At 34.3% G+C, this 20,138-nt stretch overlaps 2 protein-coding genes across 2 annotated transcripts; one reads left to right on the top strand and one right to left on the bottom strand.

Annotated features, from left to right (window-relative positions):
* The first annotated feature begins 1,570 nt into the window (after positions 1 to 1,570).
* LOC129285269 (UDP-N-acetylglucosamine diphosphorylase 1-like) lies at positions 1,571 to 9,032 on the top strand. The gene is made up of 15 exons (XM_054920866.1): positions 1,571 to 1,845; positions 2,246 to 2,300; positions 2,407 to 2,558; positions 4,139 to 4,178; positions 5,308 to 5,400; positions 5,477 to 5,589; positions 5,681 to 5,755; positions 5,885 to 5,924; positions 6,052 to 6,134; positions 6,245 to 6,322; positions 6,669 to 6,812; positions 7,621 to 7,688; positions 7,988 to 8,102; positions 8,192 to 8,348; positions 8,700 to 9,032. The coding sequence occupies exons 1-15, from the start codon at positions 1,675 to 1,677 to the stop codon at positions 8,795 to 8,797; spliced, it is 1,482 nt and encodes a 493-aa protein (XP_054776841.1). The 5' UTR covers positions 1,571 to 1,674; the 3' UTR covers positions 8,798 to 9,032.
* Positions 9,033 to 9,532: 500 nt separating this feature from the next.
* LOC129285270 (eukaryotic initiation factor 4A-3) lies at positions 9,533 to 13,879 on the bottom strand. The gene is made up of 8 exons (XM_054920867.1): positions 13,428 to 13,879; positions 11,484 to 11,724; positions 11,318 to 11,398; positions 10,884 to 10,991; positions 10,688 to 10,807; positions 10,372 to 10,539; positions 10,176 to 10,262; positions 9,533 to 9,977 (listed from the first exon to the last, which is right to left on the bottom strand). The coding sequence occupies exons 1-8, from the start codon at positions 13,736 to 13,738 to the stop codon at positions 9,864 to 9,866; spliced, it is 1,230 nt and encodes a 409-aa protein (XP_054776842.1). The 5' UTR covers positions 13,739 to 13,879; the 3' UTR covers positions 9,533 to 9,863.
* Positions 13,880 to 20,138: the final 6,259 nt, after the last annotated feature.

Consider the following 20,138-nt stretch of genomic DNA (forward strand, 5'->3'; position numbering starts at 1 on the left):
ACTTGTCCCAAACTCACTAAAAAATTATGAATACTTGTACCGACAAACACATTATAAAAGGCAACATCAATTAATTACGACTTCATTTGTTATCTGCTTGGGCAGTAGTACAATGTTTCTCTTCATAATTTCACAGTACTATAATTTCCAAATTATTAGTAGGACTTTTTACAAAATTAATAAAAATATTTATGACTCATTTCTAAAAATACTCAATTTTAATGAATTTCTTCAATGTATACTATAAAGAAGTTAACGTATAGTTATGTAATAAATACCCGAGGGAGTTAATATGTACTGGTACATATGTAATACAACCAAAAAAGAAGAAGTTATAACTAACAAATTTTGATTCAGTTAATAAAAATTTGGTTATAAGATTGTGTTATCAAATCTAATTGTTGATATCAGAACTTTATTAATGAATAATCTATAATATATTTATAAGTGCTCTTTAAATTTGGAGGCACATGTCTTGACTTTGATAAGTCCCTAATACTCAATTCATTTAAACTTTCATGTGCAAAAAAGGCATGTTACACTAATCAAAATCATTTAATTAATTAAGAAAATTATGTAATAAACTTTTTATATTAATCCTTGTGATTTGAAAAGTAAAGGTCTAAAAAGTTTTTTTCCCCCTATTTTATGTCTCAAATATTGGTATTAACCATCCTCATTTTCCTCAGTTACGTTTGCTAATTTAGACGCTAATTGTTCAAGAGCTTTCTATACGTGTAACAAATTTGTTTTTCAAGTTTAGCTGTTATGAGGCGCATAAATAATTGATAATTGATGCTATTCAATAAAATATATCTTCCACGTCTTTCTCCAAGTTGTTCAACACTTTATTTTGTTTTTTAAAAAATAAAAATTAAGAATATCAATAATATTACTTTGATGATAAACAGTCACACTAGGAAATAATATTACTGTCACAATTAACATTTTTTTTAAGAAAAAAACTATAAAATTTTAAAAATATTTTTAATTTAATACTTCATTTATAAAAGGATATTAAAAAATATAATTAGATAGGTAATATTTAAAAAATTATTTTTAATAAATTTTTATCAAAATGTCTTATATTTTAAAAGATTAAATCTTCCCAAAGGTGTCTGTGTCTTATAAATTAGAATATATAATTTTAGGTGAAGATATAATTTTGGGTCAATTTACTCTGCTTAAGTTTTAATATAAATTCATGTAGTATTTTTTAAATATTTTAAATTTCTACACTTTTATTTTTTTAATATTTTAAGACCCTTAAAACATTTAAAAATTTAAAATATTAAAAAAATATAAAAATTTATAATAAAATTTTAATAAAATATAGGAAGTTAAAGTTCTATTTTTTTTTAATTTTAAAAATTTTAATTTTTAGGACGAAATATTTTTCTTTTCGTGAAATGTATGCCGTTAAGATTCCGCTGTTGCCTCTGGAGTTAAAAATTCGAAAGCCGACGAGGCTTCATCGTAGTCCTGACTTTTTAGGCAATGTATGAAGGTCATTTACGTCATTTCCGAAGATGCAGGTGAGGTTGTTACTCTGATTTGATTCTTGTCTTCCTCCCCACTGTTCCTCTGTCTCCAAAACCAACAAACACGATACACTTCACACAAAGCACAACAGAGAGAGAGAGAGAGAGAGAGAGCGGAGGAGGAAGAGAGAGAATGAGGGAGCCTTCGTCGGTGGGATTGGATGGAAACGGCGTCGTATCCTCGCCGACGCCACCACCGCAGCATCTGCTCGAGAGGCTCAAGGATTATGGTCAGGAGGACGCTTTTGCTCTCTGGGACGAACTTTCCCCTGAAGAACGTGACCTCCTTGTCAAAGACATCGAAGTAAACTCCCATCGCACCCTGTTATCTTTTCGATCCGGCATTTCGGTTCTTTCGTTCTTGTTCAGTTGGGAAGTTAGATTTCCATGATTCGGAATTCTATATCCTGTTTATTCCCTCAATAATTCTTGGTGATTTGACAAAGTCAGCTTGTTTCGCGTTCGAATGAATGCCAATTATTGCGAGTTCAGCGCATCGAAGTTTAAGATTTACTCCTCAACTTTGTTGTCTATACTTCTGGGCTTGGAATTTTCATTTATGTAACTATTGGATGTTAAGTCCGGTTTTCAGATCAACTAGAGATTTCTTCCGTATTGAATTGTTCCATATGTTGGCCAAAAAAAAAACAAATTATTCATTTGTTTAATTTGACTTTGTTGTAATTGATGACTTCAATTTGCAGAATCTGGATCTCCCGAGGATTGATCGGATTATCCGATGTTCTCTTCGATCTCAAGGTCTATCCATATTTCTCGTCACATACGCATATAAACTTACTCCGCGCATGCCAGTACTGAAAAGGAAGTAATTTTGACGGGCGTTCTTTGTGTGAAATCACTTCAGGACTGCCAGCAGCTGCCATTGAGCCGGTGCCAGAGAGTTCTGTGTCGACCGTGGAGGAGCGAACCATAGAAGAAAGAGAGAGATGGTGGAAGATGGGTTTGAAGGCTATATCAGGTGGGAAGTTGGCTGTATTGCTTTTATCGGGTGGCCAGGTACTTCTGCGATTGCTTAGAATCGTTGTTATTATTATTATTATTATTATTATTATTTTCATGTTCTAATTGCTAAAGAGATCCTCGATGCCTTTTGGCATAATCCTTCTTTTGATATTTTGTTTGTTTGTTGGTTTAATTGGGTGAATGAGTGCTCTGTTATCTTGTCGATTTCTCTTCCCCTTCAGAAGTTGGTGCAGTGATTAGTGAACTTTACTTCTTTGAAAGGGGCATTACTTAGATGATAAAGATAGTAATTCACAATGCGATTTCCCCTTTTTTTTGGGTACTTCCTGAAACATTATTTTGGCATGATGTTGCCTCTTTTTGGAAAATATCTACATTCGGGACAAATGGGCGGTGACGATTTTAGTCTCCCTATTGATTGATTGTCTCTAAAGCCCACCCAGCATTATTCCCTGAAAAATTGTGCTTGCTTAATTTAAAAAGCTGATGCCTTTTTCACTTTAATAAAAAAATTTTTGATGTATCGTAGTACATAATTTTTTTTGATAAAATCGTAGCATTTGGAGTAATTTATTCTAGAGGCTGCGATGATTGATTTAACTTTTTGGTGTTCTTATTATTATTATTATTATTTTTTTTTTACCTCTGAACTTTTTGGTGTTCACTTGTAATAACATGTGTATGATTTGTTTGTAGAAAAGTAGTGGCTCTAACTTTGTTTATTGTAGTAATCATGAAGCACAATAAAGTTGCTTTATGGGGTTCCCTACTCTTTTCCCATCGGGTTTCACCAAATTTAAAATAAATCACTATTATTTGTTTAGTGGGGATCTGACCAAAAGAAAAAGCGGCCTCAATATATATAACTGTGTGTGTGTTAATTAAATCGTAATAATAATTTCAGTTCTCTATTTTTTATCAATTCAAGATTATTTGAATTTTTCTACACCTGTTTATTCACATCCAGTCATTACCATGCTTTTAATTTTCTTTTTTCATATTTTTCATTGACATTGTTATTATACCGATGCCTTCAATCTTGATAATTGCTTAGCATGTGAACTTTACTTTTTCTGTTTTCAATCATTTAAAAGCAGTCTGTATGTTAAATTTCTATCTTACCATCCAAGATTTATAGTTTGCATTTTATTAATTTATTTTCTTTTTATATAATTATTAATATATTTTCTAAATATATTAATTCAGTACAACATCCTATACTAGAGGAGTTGACTTGAGAGTTGAGACATTTAACTCAGGCAGGGTCCTAAGCCTCATCTGTCTCCATCAGAAAATATCCCACATCATCTAATTATAATTTGAATTTGAACTGCAATTTTCCTTCTCATCTTGCCTCCGTTAGAGTGATTGAATTTCTTTCTTGATGGCAAACACTGATCTGACTAAAACATGTCAAGATAAAACAAGAAGCTAACTTACATTTTGACTTCTACTATATTTTGTTACCGATTTAAACTGGAAGATCACCAAATGATAAGCGGTAATAAATTATAATATTTTCTTCATAAAAGCTGTTTTTATTTAACATATTAAACTTCACAAAAATTCATCTGTATGGCTGTCTCAAGGATGTCTTGAACCTGTAAATGCAGGGGACTCGCCTTGGAAGTTCAGATCCAAAAGGATGTTTCAGTGAGTCATCTCAATTCTGGAAGCAACTTGTTACAGTTCAAGTTTCTTTTATAGCAATTTTGTTATATTGGAAATGTTATGAGACTCATTCTGGTGGTTAATTAATTGACTCTTCTTTTCAAACTCTTTAATTGAATATGATAAAGCCTATCAATTCACATGTTATACATAATTTGTCTTGAGGTCCAATTTGCAATTCTTGGCCATTGATGAATTTATTCTCTACATTTTATATTCTTTGCATATTCTTTATTCTTTTTTTAGTCATGATGATTTTAACATGAAATGGAAGGCCTGTCAGTGATGTACTGGACCTTCTATTTATGGTGTAATCATTGTGGTCATATATTCTTTTCATAGATGCTTCTTGCAGAGGAATAAGCTTTTTGAAATATTCAAACCTTTTTGGAAGACAACTGAAACACTTGGGGTGTATTTGATGAAAGTGAAAATTTTAGCACTGAAGTTTTAGTGATGAAATAAGCATTGAGTTTTAGCACTGAAGTTTTAGTGATGAAATAAGCATTGAGTTTCTATTATTTGAAAAGATCGAATTTCCAGTCCTGAAGTTGAATTAAAGGAAAGCTTTGGCATTTTATATAGGGAAAATCATAGCCAGCCCCCTTCCAAGAGAATTAATTACAGATAAGGACCAATATAGAATGGATTGTTGTTAAAATGAGAACATGACTTTTTTTTTTTTTTTGAATGGGACTTATTGTTAGTCTTTGCCTGTGATAAATTTTCTTAGAAGAGGGCTGAATGTGATTCTCCCTTTTATGTAATAGGGCTACACCCAATACTAGATAAAACTATTTTCATTTAATAATGTATATAAGAAAAGGAATTTTGGCCAATGCAATGACAAATTACATTTTTCTTCTTTCCTACAAAAAAATATGAATATTAACTACAATATCAAGCATGTGGACAGGTTTTCTGCTTGACATGCAGATTAAAGTAACTGGAGCATAGTTTTCATTTATGTGCAATGTTTAGAGGTCTTCCTTTGTTTATGTATTTAGTTATTTATTATCTATGAGATAATGGTTCTTTTGTTGCTTGAATGTTCTTTCAGAATAAATCATAAAAAATTATCGGTTCCTTGTGTTCTTAATTTTCTTTTTAGATATTGGACTTCCATCGGGAAAGTCACTTTTCCAACTGCAAGCGGAGCGAATTTTGTGTGTACAGAGACTGGCTGCTCAAGCTACAAATGAGAGTGGGTTCCTTTTGTCTTGGTTAAGTTTATTCATACGCCATTCCATTTGTCATCCTGGCCGATCTACCTGGTGTAGGTTCTGCTTCTTCAGTGCAAATACACTGGTACATTATGACTAGTCCATTCACTGATGATGCAACACGGAAATTCTTTGGAAGTCATAAATTTTTTGGTCTTGACCCAGAACAAGTAAGAAGCCTCGGAACCTTTTCCTTGTGCTATTACTACCTGTTTTTCATTGGGTGAGGTTGCTTACTTTAGATTCACCTCTTTCATATAGGTTACCTTCTTCCAGCAAGGGACCATCCCTTGTGTTTCCAAGAACGGTAGATTTATAATGGAAACTCCATGCAGAGTATGGTCTCTTTCATTTAACGAGCCTTCTCCTTGCAATGCTTTTACTTTCTTTTCTCTGAAATTTCCTTTCTTGGTTTGAAACTATTCTGCTATGCTGGTGGTTAATATTTCAAACTCCTAAAGCCAGGTAGCAGAGGCTCCTGATGGGAATGGTGGAGTATATTCAGGTATTGTAGTTTATTGAAGCTTTTTATATATTCTTTGAATTTCAAATGTTAACATTGACTGTACTTTTCTTATTTTTCACTTGTTGCATGAGTATTTATTAAAATGGCAAATTCTTTTCTTGTTCAGCTCTGAAATATTCAAGGTTATTGGAAGACATGGCCTCAAGAGGAATTAAGTATGTTGATTGCTATGGTGTTGATAATGCCCTGGTGAGTTTTCCTTGTTTTCTGTTTTGAACTTGAATTAGTCATGTTAACAGAATCAGTCATCCGTCACTCCCTTTTATTTGAAGACTTAATTATTAGGACTCATGAAACAGGTCCGAGTTGCTGATCCCGCTTTCCTGGGTTACTTCATTGATAAAGGTGTAGCTGCTGCAGCCAAAGTTGTCCGCAAGGTAACTGACCAGTATCCAGTCATCCTTGTTGCTTTTATTTAATCATCGTCCATATACAAAAGCATGAATTTATGATGCCACAAAGTCCTAGGGATTGGAAGAAATGAGGTGTTATTAATACGTGCTCTCATAGAAAAACAGTAGGACATAGATAATATATAAAATACACGCGTCTATAAAAATCCAACATGTTTGGTTGTGTTTATTTTTCTTAGACCAAATTTTAGGCTTTGCCTGTCATGGAAATTGCGGTAGGCAGTGATCTCTTTTTTGATATATAACTAAGTTACCCTCGTGCTTCTTTTCTTTTTTGCTTACTATTTCTATTTCTGTCGTCATATAACAGGCATATCCCCAAGAAAAGGTTGGTGTATTTGTACGTCGAGGGAAAGGTGGACCTCTTACTGTAGTTGAATACAGTGAGTTGGATCCATCTCTAGCTTCTGCAGTCAATCAAGAAACTGGCCGTCTTCGTTTTTGTTGGAGTAATGTGAGTCTTTTGCCACTCTAGCTAGTTTCATGGTCTTGAACCTTTTTTTCCACAAATCGTGCTTTTTTTTTTTGAGGCCCTTTCTGATCCCTACGGATTATTGGTTCTTTTAAGTTTTTATGATCGTCTTTTAGAACGGAAAGACAGGTTATCAACTAGATTAATGATAAGTCCTGGCGCTGCTTAATTCAGTGGGACTACTAATTTTTGACAGTGACAAAATGTGACTCAAACTGGAGTTGGTGCTTTTTGGCCAAAAAAAAAAAAATGGAGCTGGTGCTCTTATACCGATGGCTAGAAATCTTAAGCTGTTAGAAAGCATAGAAGTTTTATTATAATGAAAATGAGTGGAGCAGGAGTTTAAGCTTTTATGGAGGGAAGAGTGTCAGGATGAGGCAGGCTGGCAACATTTTGGTTAGCTAGTGAAGGAGAGTTCCGAACTCTCAAAGGTCAGTAAGCGTGTGTTTTATTTGTGTTTGCTGGGCTTGCTGTTCCTCATTTTCTGGGATAATTTGGCTGGAACAGGGGATAGTTTTCTATGTCCTTTTCTCACTTTATAGTGAAGAAGTGTTAAATTCCCAATAATACAAGTATTATTCAGGTTCCACCAGTGCTTTTACTTTGTTCTAGGATGGCACATAGGACTTTTACATTTTAATTGTTAGTATATGCAGAAATTGATTGGCGATATGTACAAGCACATGCAGACAATGCTTGTGTTTAGACTTCTTTCTGAAAATTGAATGTAATTTGTGTTGGCTGCTTTATAAATTGTCTTCCTTGTTTATCATCATCCTTGTAATTTCAGGTGTGCTTACACATGTTCACTCTGGATTTTCTGAACCAAGTCGCTAATGGCCTTGAGAAAGACAGCATGTAAGTAAATTGCCTTCTCCCGTTCATTTTCCTGACTAGCTTCTCATTGTTATTTAAATTCCAAGTGTTACATTTATTTCCTTGTGATGCACTGAATTTGTTATTCTTAATGTTATATAATGAAGTTCAAGTTTAAAAAAGAAATTCATAGGTGTGTATGTAACTTGACAACTTGAAAATAAAATATGGGTAAAGTAATAAAAAGCCAATGCTGCATATCATCCATAGTAATTCATACACTTGGCCTATATCTTTCAGATGTTTTATCGATCTGATCCGCACATGGATTATATGTGCAGTTACCATCTTGCAGAGAAGAAAATCCCTTCCATACATGGATTTACAATGGGATTAAAACTGGAACAGTTCGTATTTGATGCATTTCCTTATGCTCCGACGACTGCACTTTTTGAGGTATTTATAATTCTCTTCATTTGACCGGAAGTTGGGTGCCTAAAGGGTAGTACTACTATTGCTGATGGCTATTGTGCATCCATGTACAGGTACTTCGGGAAGAAGAATTTGCGCCTGTGAAAAATGCAAATGGATCCAATTTTGACACTCCAGATAGTGCTAGACTTCTTGTTCTTCGACTCCATAGTCGTTGGGTGGTTGCTGCAGGTGGCTTCTTAACACATTCAGTGCCGTTATATGCAACTGGTATGTTATACCTCTTTTCATATAGGCCCCGAGGAAGGCAATAAAATCTTGGGTTAGTTTTAAGTTCTAGTTTTTGGTACTCACCTTTGCAAGTACCACAAAAGAAATGGAATAGCTTGATTTTGTCCAATAAGCTGAATCAAGTGAAATAAAATTTAGACTTTTTGAAGAAGAGGAACATTCTTGGGAAGGATAAATAAGTTGTTGAAAATAAAGTTGATTCTACTTTGAACACTACAAGCACAAGCGGTTGTTGGGCAACGAAGAAAATTAGCATTAGCATTTTCCTTACTAAGAAAAGGTTATCTCGTTCAACTTGGTCATTGTGTAACGTAGCTGCCTCTTATTCAGGTGTTGAAGTCTCGCCGTTATGTTCATATGCTGGTGAAAATCTAGAACCAATCTGTCGAGGAAGAACATTTCATGCACCTTCCGAGATTACATTCTAGTTCTAGTCTACGCTCCTAATTTTTGCGGCCTTGTTGCGAGTTTGTACGAGTTCTTGGTGTAGTACATATAATGAGACAAATTTGTGCATGCTAATTGCCATTCGCTTGTATCAAATATCAATATATATCTCTGCCACAATCTGCTTGATTGGCTGAGAAATATATGATTGTCTCGTCATCTTGATAACATATATTTTGTGAGCAAATTTAACAAGGAGAAAACTTTATTCTGTTCCCCGTATGCTTTAAATCAGGTTCTCCCCAATCAAAAGTTGACTCGTGGATTTTACTTTTTACATCATTCATTTAGTTACTAACCCTTTCTCTAACGGTGTTAGCTCGCTAAACGTAAAGAAACTCTCGAAGTAGTAAATAAAAAAAAAACATCTAAGTTCTAATAGTATTCACAGGAATCATTCTCGGCCATCTTCACGCAAAATAGAAACCAGTTCTTGCTTGTTAGTCCTGCGCCCCTCCGTCACTTGACAACAGAACTGACGTGAGTTGTGACCGTTTCGCTTGTTATTACTCAGAAAGTCAGAACTAACTCTTGCGAGTTGCGACCTAATAACTTATGGAGGTCTAAAACAACTAAGCTTAACGTTCCAAAGATTATTACCTGGCAATGAGCAAATTGGAAATGCACGTGAGACATGGAAATGGCAGATAAATCTTTTTCCCTCGCAGGATTCAGATTAATGTGTTCCATGCAATAAATACGGGTTATGAGACACGTGAAAAAAATATCATCAGCACCTGTCATAAAGCTTAAATTACATTCAACTGTCATGGGCAACATAGCCAGAGAATGCAACTTGTCCCACAATCTAAATTTATACATCAATCACAGCCAAATGAACAAAAGCAGCTGCCACTCTGGTATATCCATGTATAGGGGGAATAAACTCATCAACTGGTAAGTTTAGAAGCACATAAACAAAAATACTGATGTCAGCGCATAAACAAAATAAACTCACCCAATTTAAGATACCCACATTAAAACACTACTCCCTAAGTAAGGCATGACAAATCCACTTCACCCAGCACAACGCACACCAAAAGCAATTTATATGAGATCAGCAACATTCATTGGCATTTCATCAATCTGTGTACTGTAATATTGCTCAATATCTCTCAGGATCTTGATGTCATCGCTCTTGACGAAGTTAATAGCAACACCCTGCAAACCATGACAGGGCCAATCATAAAGATGTTTTAGAGTAGAAAGCAGCTGGGAACTGGGAATACAACAATGGGAAAGAACATTAAACCAGGATTCCCCACCCCCCCCAACAACAACAACAACAAAAAGAAGACAAGAAAAGTTGGGTAGCCCCAAGCAGTCAATGAACATTGCAATAGGTATTGCATCAAGTACCTTGCGTCCAAAGCGCCCAGATCGACCAATACGATGAATATAAAGCTCTCGATTATTTGGAAGGTCATAGTTTATCACTAGAGAGACCTGATACAGAATATAGATATTCATCAGTATTTCAACAATTGAGTTCTAAAAGAAATGAAAGCCATAAAACATAATAAATGAAAACGGAAACAAAGGTCTAAACACTCGCCTGCTGCACATCAAGACCACGAGCCCAAACATCTGTTGTGATAAGTACACGAGTTGTACCAGCACGAAACTCTCCCATGATCGCATCTCTTTCTTTCTGAGGCATGTCCCCATGCATTGATGAGACAGTGAAATTGTTGTTACGCATTTTCTCAGTCAACCAGTCAACCTATTCCAAAAGAAGGAAAACAGACAAGGAAAGATGAAAAGCTATTGAACAATATTTAAAACATAGTATCATGAATCAACAATTCCCCACAATTTTGGAGACTGAATGGGAGGGCTTAGCCAATGATGCATGGAAAGTTTCTGCTTACCTTCCGCTTGGTGTTGCAAAAAATAACAGCTTGTGTGATGGTGAGGGTATCATAAAGATCACATAAAGTATCAAACTTCCAATCTTCCCTTTCAACAGCCACAAAAAATTGCTTGATGCCCTGTCATAAGGGAAAATTTGCATCAAGATCCAGCAGGCTCTTGAAGGAACTAAGATAATGTAAAACTATTGCTTACCTCCAAAGTCAATTCATCACGTTTTACGAGGATCCTTACAGGATCTGTCATGAACTTATTTGTCATCTCCAATATTTCATGAGGAAGGGTGGCAGAAATCAAGACAACCTACAGTAAGAGCATAATGATTCAGATGCTGACATACGCCAAAATATCACAACTCAGAATTTGAAAAGTCAATGATCGTACAATGGCTAACACTCTATATTCCACCAACAGCCTGAATACGAAAGCAATACACACACTATTTATGTAACTAAGTTCCGAAAAGATGCATACAATTAGCTAAATATCATAATCACCAGACAGTTCGTTAAAACTGTGTTACTAAACATAAAAAAGATTTTTGAGGTAGAATAAATTCCAAAAGATTTCTGAGATAGAAACATTCCAAAAACAAAAGGGCAGGAAAGACAATAAAGGAGAAAGAAAACCTGAAGCTCCGGAGGGAGATATCTATACACATCATAGATCTGATCCTTGAACCCTCTGCTCAACATTTCATCAGATTCGTCCTGTTATTGAAATGATGTTAACACTTGGCAATATAAAGAGGCCCAACAAAATGCAGTGGATAGCTGGAAGACGCATTGAACTTACAAGGACTAACAATTTGATGGCTCTAGTTCGCAATGTTCTCCTTTTTATCATGTCACAAACTCGTCCAGGAGTTCCAGAAACCACATGAACCCCATACTCAAGCTTCCGTATGTCTTCACCTACACTTTTACCTCCAATGCATGCATGAGCTTGTATATTTATGTAATCTCCAATAGCCAAGATAACCTTTTCAGTCTGGGAGGCCAATTCTCTTGTTGGTGACACGATCAACACCTGGACTCTGTAACAGAATTATTAGGATGGAGATCATAAGATGATAATACATGTTTACCAGAAGATGACAAAAATAGAATACAAATCAACTCTTAAAGGCATCAACAATTACAATAAGAACACATTGACTGAACCACCATTTACGAAATGACAACCTTAATGAAGTCAACTGAGCTGTAAACTTACATGTTTTGACAGTGAAGGACAGAACTTTAACTTGACACAGAATAGAACACATGGTGATACGCTGAGGGGGCCATTAAAAAATGCAAGATAAATAGTAGAAATCCATCTAATCGTTTGCAAAAGCTACTATGTGGGCATGCTCTCTATTCCATCTCTTGCTCCAAAAACACACTACTTGAATAACAAGGACCAAGAAATTAGTTAATTACACACACATCCCAAAGTTTAAGAAAAACAAGAAGAAAGTTATTCATCGTATTAAAATTATAAAGGTTTGTTTTATTTTTTATATTACAGAAGTGCTCTTCCATTGAGCTCGTTTTGCATTTCCTAAAAGAAAGCTAACATCAACTTCAATATTGTGAAGGAACTTTATTTTAGTCCCCTTACATCGAGTAAAACAAGCTTATACCATCCCCACTACGACAAATGAAAATTCGATCACGATCACCTGTCTCATTATTACAATACATGAGAAGTGCTATCCATGACCTACTGTTCCACATCTTCATTCACTGCAATCCCCTCAATTCATCTTCATTTACACATTCTTATGCATTAAACCAACATGAGGCATTCAAATTACGATTTTCTTTGCTAAGAATGAAAATACCTTGAGTTAGCAAAGTTGCAACATAAAGAGAGGTCCAGTACAAGTCAGGTTGAAAACAAGCGGACCATATTGCTCTTTCACATATAAACTTTTTGTAACCTATAATTAGCCTAGGGAAGGAAATTCTTGTGATTCCTGAATATAAGCATGGATATATCTATCATGTTGCTCGACATGAAAGAGGAGTAGATGTAATTCACTCTAGAAAAACAAGAATTGATCTTTGCTTGACCATCAGAGATGCAGGTTTTCCACGAAACTTCATTATATATCCACAGTGACGGCAGTCTTAAATCTTCTTAATAAGATTCCAGACCTAACATGGACCAAAAGTGAAGTTCAGAGCTGAGTTTTCCCTTTAATCCTAGAATTTTCCGTACCAAAAACTACGTTGAAAACTCAAACTTATTTTGCAGGTCTTTTCTTATATCTGAAATCCTAAAGCCTAGCATAGGAAATTAGTCAAATTACAATCAAATATAGGACTTTCCCATCTAAAACTGATAAAATAGACAAGCAAACTCTTCACCGAATAGACTAATCGTTGCCCCCTTACCCTGACTAGATTGTGTTCAATAAAAAGGGATTCCCCTTCAGCATAATTTTTTGTTTTCCTTATGCTGAGGTCATTCAATTTCAATACTCATTAAATCCTCATTGTCCACACAAAGAAAACTCCGACCAGAACCCCAAGGATGCAATAGTCAATTGTCAAGAGGAATGAGTTATTCCTCGAGCGCCCCATAGCCAATACCTCAAATTTCCAGTAAAGGTAACGTTTTCCCCCAAGAAACATGAAACAAAAAATCCGAAAAATTCAATTGCTATTAACCAATCCCTAATTTTCCGCAGAGGCATAAAAGGGAAAAGGAAATTCGCAACCAAAAATGTAAGGGCTTTCAAGGACATACTCTCTAATAGAAGTATCGACGACTTGGCAAACGGTGAGAGCAATCATAGACGTCTTGCCAGTACCAGATTGGGCCTGAGCGATAACATCTCGCCCTTCAATAATAGGTCTAACGGCTCGCTGCTGGATTGCCGAGGGCTTCTCGAAGCCATATGCATAGATGCCTCGGAGCAGATCCTCCTTGATACCCATGTTCTCGAAGCTCGAGATAGGCTCTATTCCTTCGGTGGTCTCGAACTCCATATCCTCCTGCGGATTCATAATCCGCCGGCGGTTAGCCGGCACCACCGACGTTGTAGCCGCAGCTGCCATGAGTTACTACGAGAGAGAAAATGTTCCGGTTCTGGATTGCTCAGTAGTTAGCCGCTTAAAAATTAGAAGAGTAGAACGAGACGGCGACACCGGCCCCTGGTTCGAACCCTCAAGGAGAAGAAAACAACGCCCCAAGAGAGAAAATCGAGATAAGTAAATAAATACTCGCTGAATAGATTTTTTGTTTTTTTGATACAGCTAGAGAAATAGGATAGCTTATCTATGTTTCCTATCCGTTTTCTTCTTTTTACGCAAAACTGGGCCTAGGCCCAAAAAAAAAAAACATAACTACGTTTCATGCATTTGATTTTTTTTTTTTAACCATAATGATGATTTGGCTTTTGAATGAGAGAAAATAAAATAAAAATTTTATTATTAAGACATAATTATAAGGATATACTCTCTCTATTTTTATTTATAAGAGAAATTATTACTTTTAACTTTTTTTATATAAGTAAAGTCACATTTTTCAATAAGTATTTATTACAAACTTTTTAAATTACCCCTTATAATTTTATCATTTATAGTCATGAGAAACAATCAATGAAGGATTGATTAACACAATTAATAAAGGATATTATAATCTAATTATTTTATTTTCAAACTTGATTAATATAGTTAATCGATTTTCTTAAATTATGTGATACAGTTTTTTCTCTTATAAATAGAAATAGAGAGAGTTTAATACTACACATTTGCACATCTTAATGATTGTGCAATAGAAACTAATTACTCCATCCTAGTAAAAGGGGACTATGAGCGCTTAAATATGAAGTCTCATGTTTCAGTGTATGTAAATGCAGAAAATATACTTAAGAGAGTTACTAATTTACTTCTAATCAAACCTAACAATATTCAAATCTGGCTCAATTAGATAAACATAAAAAATAATTACTTTTTTTATAAACATATCAATATAGGACGTAATTTATTAGATTGGTGGGGGCATAAATGAAAAATTAAAATATTAAAACCTTAAAAGCCCTAACTCACATCTAATAGTCATTTCACATTTTCAATCTACTACCTTCACACAGCCACACACCTCTCCTATAATGCTCTCTATCTCTCTCTCTTAGGTAGTGTTTGGTGGAGAGGAGAGGGGAGGTTTTTTAAAATTTCCCCTCCCTCCCCTCCCCTCCCCTCCCCACCAAAACTTCCCCCTTTAATTTAGGGCGATACCCTCCTCCCTTCCCCTCCTCTCCCCTCACCTCCCTTCCCCTCCCTTCCCTTCCCTTCCCTTCCCCACCTCTCCCTTTGAACTAAACAGGGCCTTAATTGCATCTCTAGCACAGCTCTATGTCCCTAATCTTTTCGAGCTTCCTTTGTCTCGTGTTAGCAGCTTCAGAGTTCAAAGCTTCCTCCGCCTCATGTGAGCAGCTTTAAAGTTTAGAGATTCCTCCGATCTTGCTTGAGTTCATCAGCTCGTCTCCTCAAAGCTTAGGCAAGTAGTCTCCTGGCTCCATATCTCTTCTTCTCTTTCACTCTCTTTATTCAAAGCTTAAGTAACATTACTACTAGTTTGTTTCTTTTCTTTATTAGATCTCTGTTTTTGTTTTGTTTTAGTTAAATTTGAAATTATTTGCATTTTTCTACTTGATTGTTTGACATTAAAGTGGTTTGCATTGCACTTTTCTACTGGTTTTTTAATGTTTATTTATGGCTGTTTGCTAATGAAATTATCTCTTAGGCTAGAAAATGGAAGAAAAAATTATGCTTCTACTCCTTCTCCACATAAAGCTCGCGAAAGTCTTGATGAAACAACTCCCATAAGTCTTAATGCTAACCCTACTCCATTCACACTTATGATTGCACCCTTTCCCCAAGATCAAAGTAGGATTAATCCTAGTTCAGTTGCACATCCTCTAGTACCTTCTTCTTCATTACCTCCTCTAACTCCTATTACCACTACTATAAAAGCCCCTTAGGAAGCAGAATGTAGGGTTAAAAGAGGAAAGAACCTTTAAAATATGAACCTGAAAAGAGGATATCAAAATTATCATAAGTTTGGGAATTCTTTTTTAGATTGCCATTAGAAGAGACAAATGGGGAGTATAGAATAGCTTGCAAATATTGCCACACCACCTGTGATCTAATTAAGCATGGGACAAACTCCTTGAAAAGGAATATTCCTAAATGTCCCAAGAACCCACACAAAGCTACAATAAATGATAAGCAATCAATGTTGAAATATGTGTCACAAAGAAGGGCAAACTTGCAAGGACAAGGAAGAGGCTTGATTCCTCATATTTATAATGAAAAGAGATGTCGAAGAGAACTTGCTAAATTTATAATTACAGATAAGCAACCTTTTAGGATTGTTGAGAAGGAAGGATTTAGAAAATTGATGCATGAATTAGAAATCAAATTTCTAATTCCTACAAGAACAACCATGACAAGGGATTGCTGGCAATTATATCTTGGAGAAATGAAGCTATTAAAGAAGACCCTAAAGAAGTGTGCTCATCATGTTTGTATCACTACTGATGACTAGACATAAAATCAAAACTTTAACTATATGTGTATGGCTATACATTTTTTTGACCCAGAGTGGTAACTTCATAAGAGAATTTTGAATGTATACATGATTGAAAATCACATAGGTGAAACAATAAGGAAGACAACTAAGTGTTTGTTAGATTAGGTGATTGACAAGGTATTCACCATAACTAAGGAAGACAATTAAGTGTTTGTTAGATTGGGTTAGTATGTGATGGTAACTACTTACAACTAAGATGCTGTGCTTATGTGCTCAATTTGATGGTGAATAAAGGCTTGAAGGAGTTAAAAGAAAGCTTTGATTGTATTGAAAATGCTGTGAGGTATGTTCATTCCTCTCCTTTTAGGTTTCTTAAATTTAAAAACTTGAGTTAATAGAGAGAAATTGGACACTAAAAGCCTTATATGCTTGGATGTTTACACACAATGGAATTCCACTTATTTGATGCTTGAATTTACTTTAAAGTTTGAAAGAATGTATGATAAAGATGATGAATATTGTACTCCCTTTAAAATCAATGAGGAGATAAGTGTATCTTTAGGTGTGACCCATTCAGGCATTTGTGTAGGCATGAGTATCTTAAAGAAAGGAATTGGAGTAGAGCCTATATCTTTCTCAAGTTTTTGAAGGTTTTTTATGATACAACATTGATGTTCTCTTCCACACTGAATGTGACATCTAACACATACTTTCATCAAATTGCATGTATGCAGAACTTGTTGTAAAAATATATATTAAATGCTGATCCTCTTTTTGGTGACGTGAGCCTTAGCATATAAAATTGGCTTTATTGATGATTACTGTAATTGTGAAATTGGCTTATGTGAATTATGTCTTCGAACAGCTTTACATTGACTTAGATGTATGTACAGCTATGAAAATGAGTATGAAAGATTGTTTATACATTTTATATAATGAGTATTTAGCTAAAGTAAGTTTGGAATCAAGTGCCCAATCTTCGTTTACACTATTAAGGGTCACTTCATTAAAGGATAACTCTTTCGATGATGATAATGACCCTGGTGTTCTACAGTTGGAGTCATAAAAGTAGAAGAGTTCCAATGATGATTAAATAGAGTTGGACAAATATCTTGGAGCTAATCTTAAAATTATTTGTAATTCTGGTGCAGCTTTTGATATCTTGTCATGGTGAAAGGCAAATGCATCTACATATAAAACCCTTTCTCTTATGTCTAAAGACATGCTGGCTAGTCTAGTGTCAATAGTCACATATGAATATACTTTTAGCACCAAAGGGCGAGTAGTTGATTAATATTTAATATAGGAGTTCACTATCTCCTCGAATGATTGAAGCACTTATTTATGCTCAAAATTAGCTCTTCCCTAAAACATCTCTCACAGAACTTGTTAGTAAATTGCGTGAATTTGATAACTTTGGAGGGATAAATCATGTTGTTCAATCTGGTAATATTTTCAATTTAATTTAATTTTTTTCTTGTATTTTTTATGCTGTAAATATTGATTTCAGCTATTATACAATGGTGGACATATTTTTTTGTTTGATTTTTTTTTCTTTTAGAAGTAGCTACTGTCATTGAGGGAGGACAATATGATACTACGGTTGTGGAAGGGTGAAAGAGAGATAAATAATGTTGCTTGAATGCTCAATATGGTAATTTTGTTAATTTATTTTCTCTGTTATAAAAAGTCATGTTATTTAATTCTTCTTATTTTTTAATTTCAGGTTATTTATGGTTCAACCTTGAAGGATGAATGGCCAAATGGGCATTAGTAACTCAAAATTTGTCCACTTTATGATGGATTTTTTTTAGGATTAACTTTATGTTTGAATTATTAGATTAATTGAGTTGTGACTTTTAAAAACTAAATTTGGTGATGGTTGATGCATTGATAGCTTGATGACAATGTTTAATGTTTGTGAATGATGGATCTATGGCCTTTTCAAAGGCTATTTTTGTCTATGGATAACTGGACATTATGTTGTTATGTTTGAATTATTAGAGAAATCCATTCTTGTTCTCATAAATTTTATCATTTTCTACTTATCTTCTATTTTCCACTTCCTCTATTATCGTTGCTAGTGGAATAGAAAAAATCCAATTAGCTAAAAGTTGAGTCTTTGTGTGAAGAATATCATCACAAGGTTGCAACTCTAGAGCGGAAGGTATGGCTCATCTTATAAGTTATTTATAATGTTCAGTTGTTCACTTAAGGTTTGATGAAAAGTTATATGTAACTTTCTATAGTTTAAATGTAGTTTCAATTAATGCGAGAGAATGATTGTAATTGATTATGTCATGCATTTAAAGTCATGGACTAAGTGGCCTAATTACTTGTCTTTTTGAGTTTGCAATGATTAATACTAAATTCTTGATCGTTGGCCTTTTAAAAATATGTCAGTTTTCCCTTAGCCAGGATAAGGGACACTGGCTATCCAAGGTTTTATTTTGTATCCCTTTTGTCTTCTTTTGTTTATGTGTATTCTTAATGTTTGCTTTTCACTATTCTTAATCTTCATCACTCTGCTTCCTTACTTATCATAAGTCTTGTATTCATCTGTTCTTAGTTTCCACCCATCATTAAAAATAAACGCAAAATTATGTCTTCTTATTGATCTTTTCACCAGAAATATGCCTATTTTGATCCTAATCTTGGGACTGAGGTTGCTTCATTAAACATGATGATAGATGTATATATAAAGATGAATGTTTAAGTGGCTATGTGTAAAAGAATCAAGCATACTTGAGAATCTTTTAGATAGCATTAGACGCAAGCTTGAATTCAAGACTAGAGACCCTACTCAAGGTGCTTGATCCCTGCCTACTCAGCCCCTCCAAAGTCGGGCATCCTTCTAGTAGGATTGGGTTTTGGGCTTGGTTTTTTTGCCTAAAGACATTTAGAGTAGGGTATTAGGTTAAGGGCTGCCCTACCTGACCCTGCCTATGCACATCTTTAGTGGGAACCTTGAAGGTTCACAGGAGATCATTGTGTTTGCACACTTGGTTCAAGTGATATGAGTTTGACAAGAGAAGAAAGGGTAGAAAATGAAATTAGGAACCTCAAATTTGAAAACTATTTTTTTTTATGGAATCCAGTTATATCAAGTTTGATGGAAATGATTTTCACGTGTAAGTCCAATTCAAGTAGATTTTAATCAACCAAGTATGAAAAATTTTTAATTGCATTTTCATATCCATTTAGACCCTCCCAATTACATCATGCCAAACGGACCCAAATGATTGCCTCCCAACATATTTAGGAAATTGAATTGTACTCCCTCCATTCAATATTACTTGACACTTTTGACTTGAATGCAAGACTTATATACTTAATATATTTTTATTCAATTAAATCAAGATACATAGATTTTAAGGTATTAATAATATCAATAATAAGAATTTGTTATAGAATAAATAATCTATAAAAAATATGCATATCTTGATTTAATTATAATGACCTTAAGTATATAAGGTTAAAGATTAAGTTTTTTCTCAACTGAATTACATTGTCAATGAGTTAATTATATTTAAAATTACATAATATTTTTATATTTATCCTTATTTAATATGACATCTCAATAAAAAAATCTTATTAATTACACCACTTAATTAATGATATTTTTGAAAAAAATTCATTAATTGTACCTTAAAAGATTCAAATTGTCTTATATTTTTAAATATCTTACCTTTCTAAAAATGATTTATATTTTAAATGGTGGGAGTATATATTTAGTTTTACATTAAAAATCACTAAAATTAGAACTTTTATCATTTTTAACATGAAGTCGCTTTTTTTTTTTTAAGGCACTGGGCCGTCAGCCCAACCTACATTAAAATAATATGGAAAACAGACCTTCCCACCAATACGACACATCACCGACACCGAGCTATCAATTTTTATTGGCTATTAATTCACCCA

This window comes from Prosopis cineraria, unplaced genomic scaffold (genome assembly GCF_029017545.1).
Source record: "Prosopis cineraria cultivar Desert tree isolate PC_DT_omini unplaced genomic scaffold, ASM2901754v1 PC11, whole genome shotgun sequence".
Lineage (NCBI taxonomy): Eukaryota > Viridiplantae > Streptophyta > Magnoliopsida > Fabales > Fabaceae > Prosopis > Prosopis cineraria.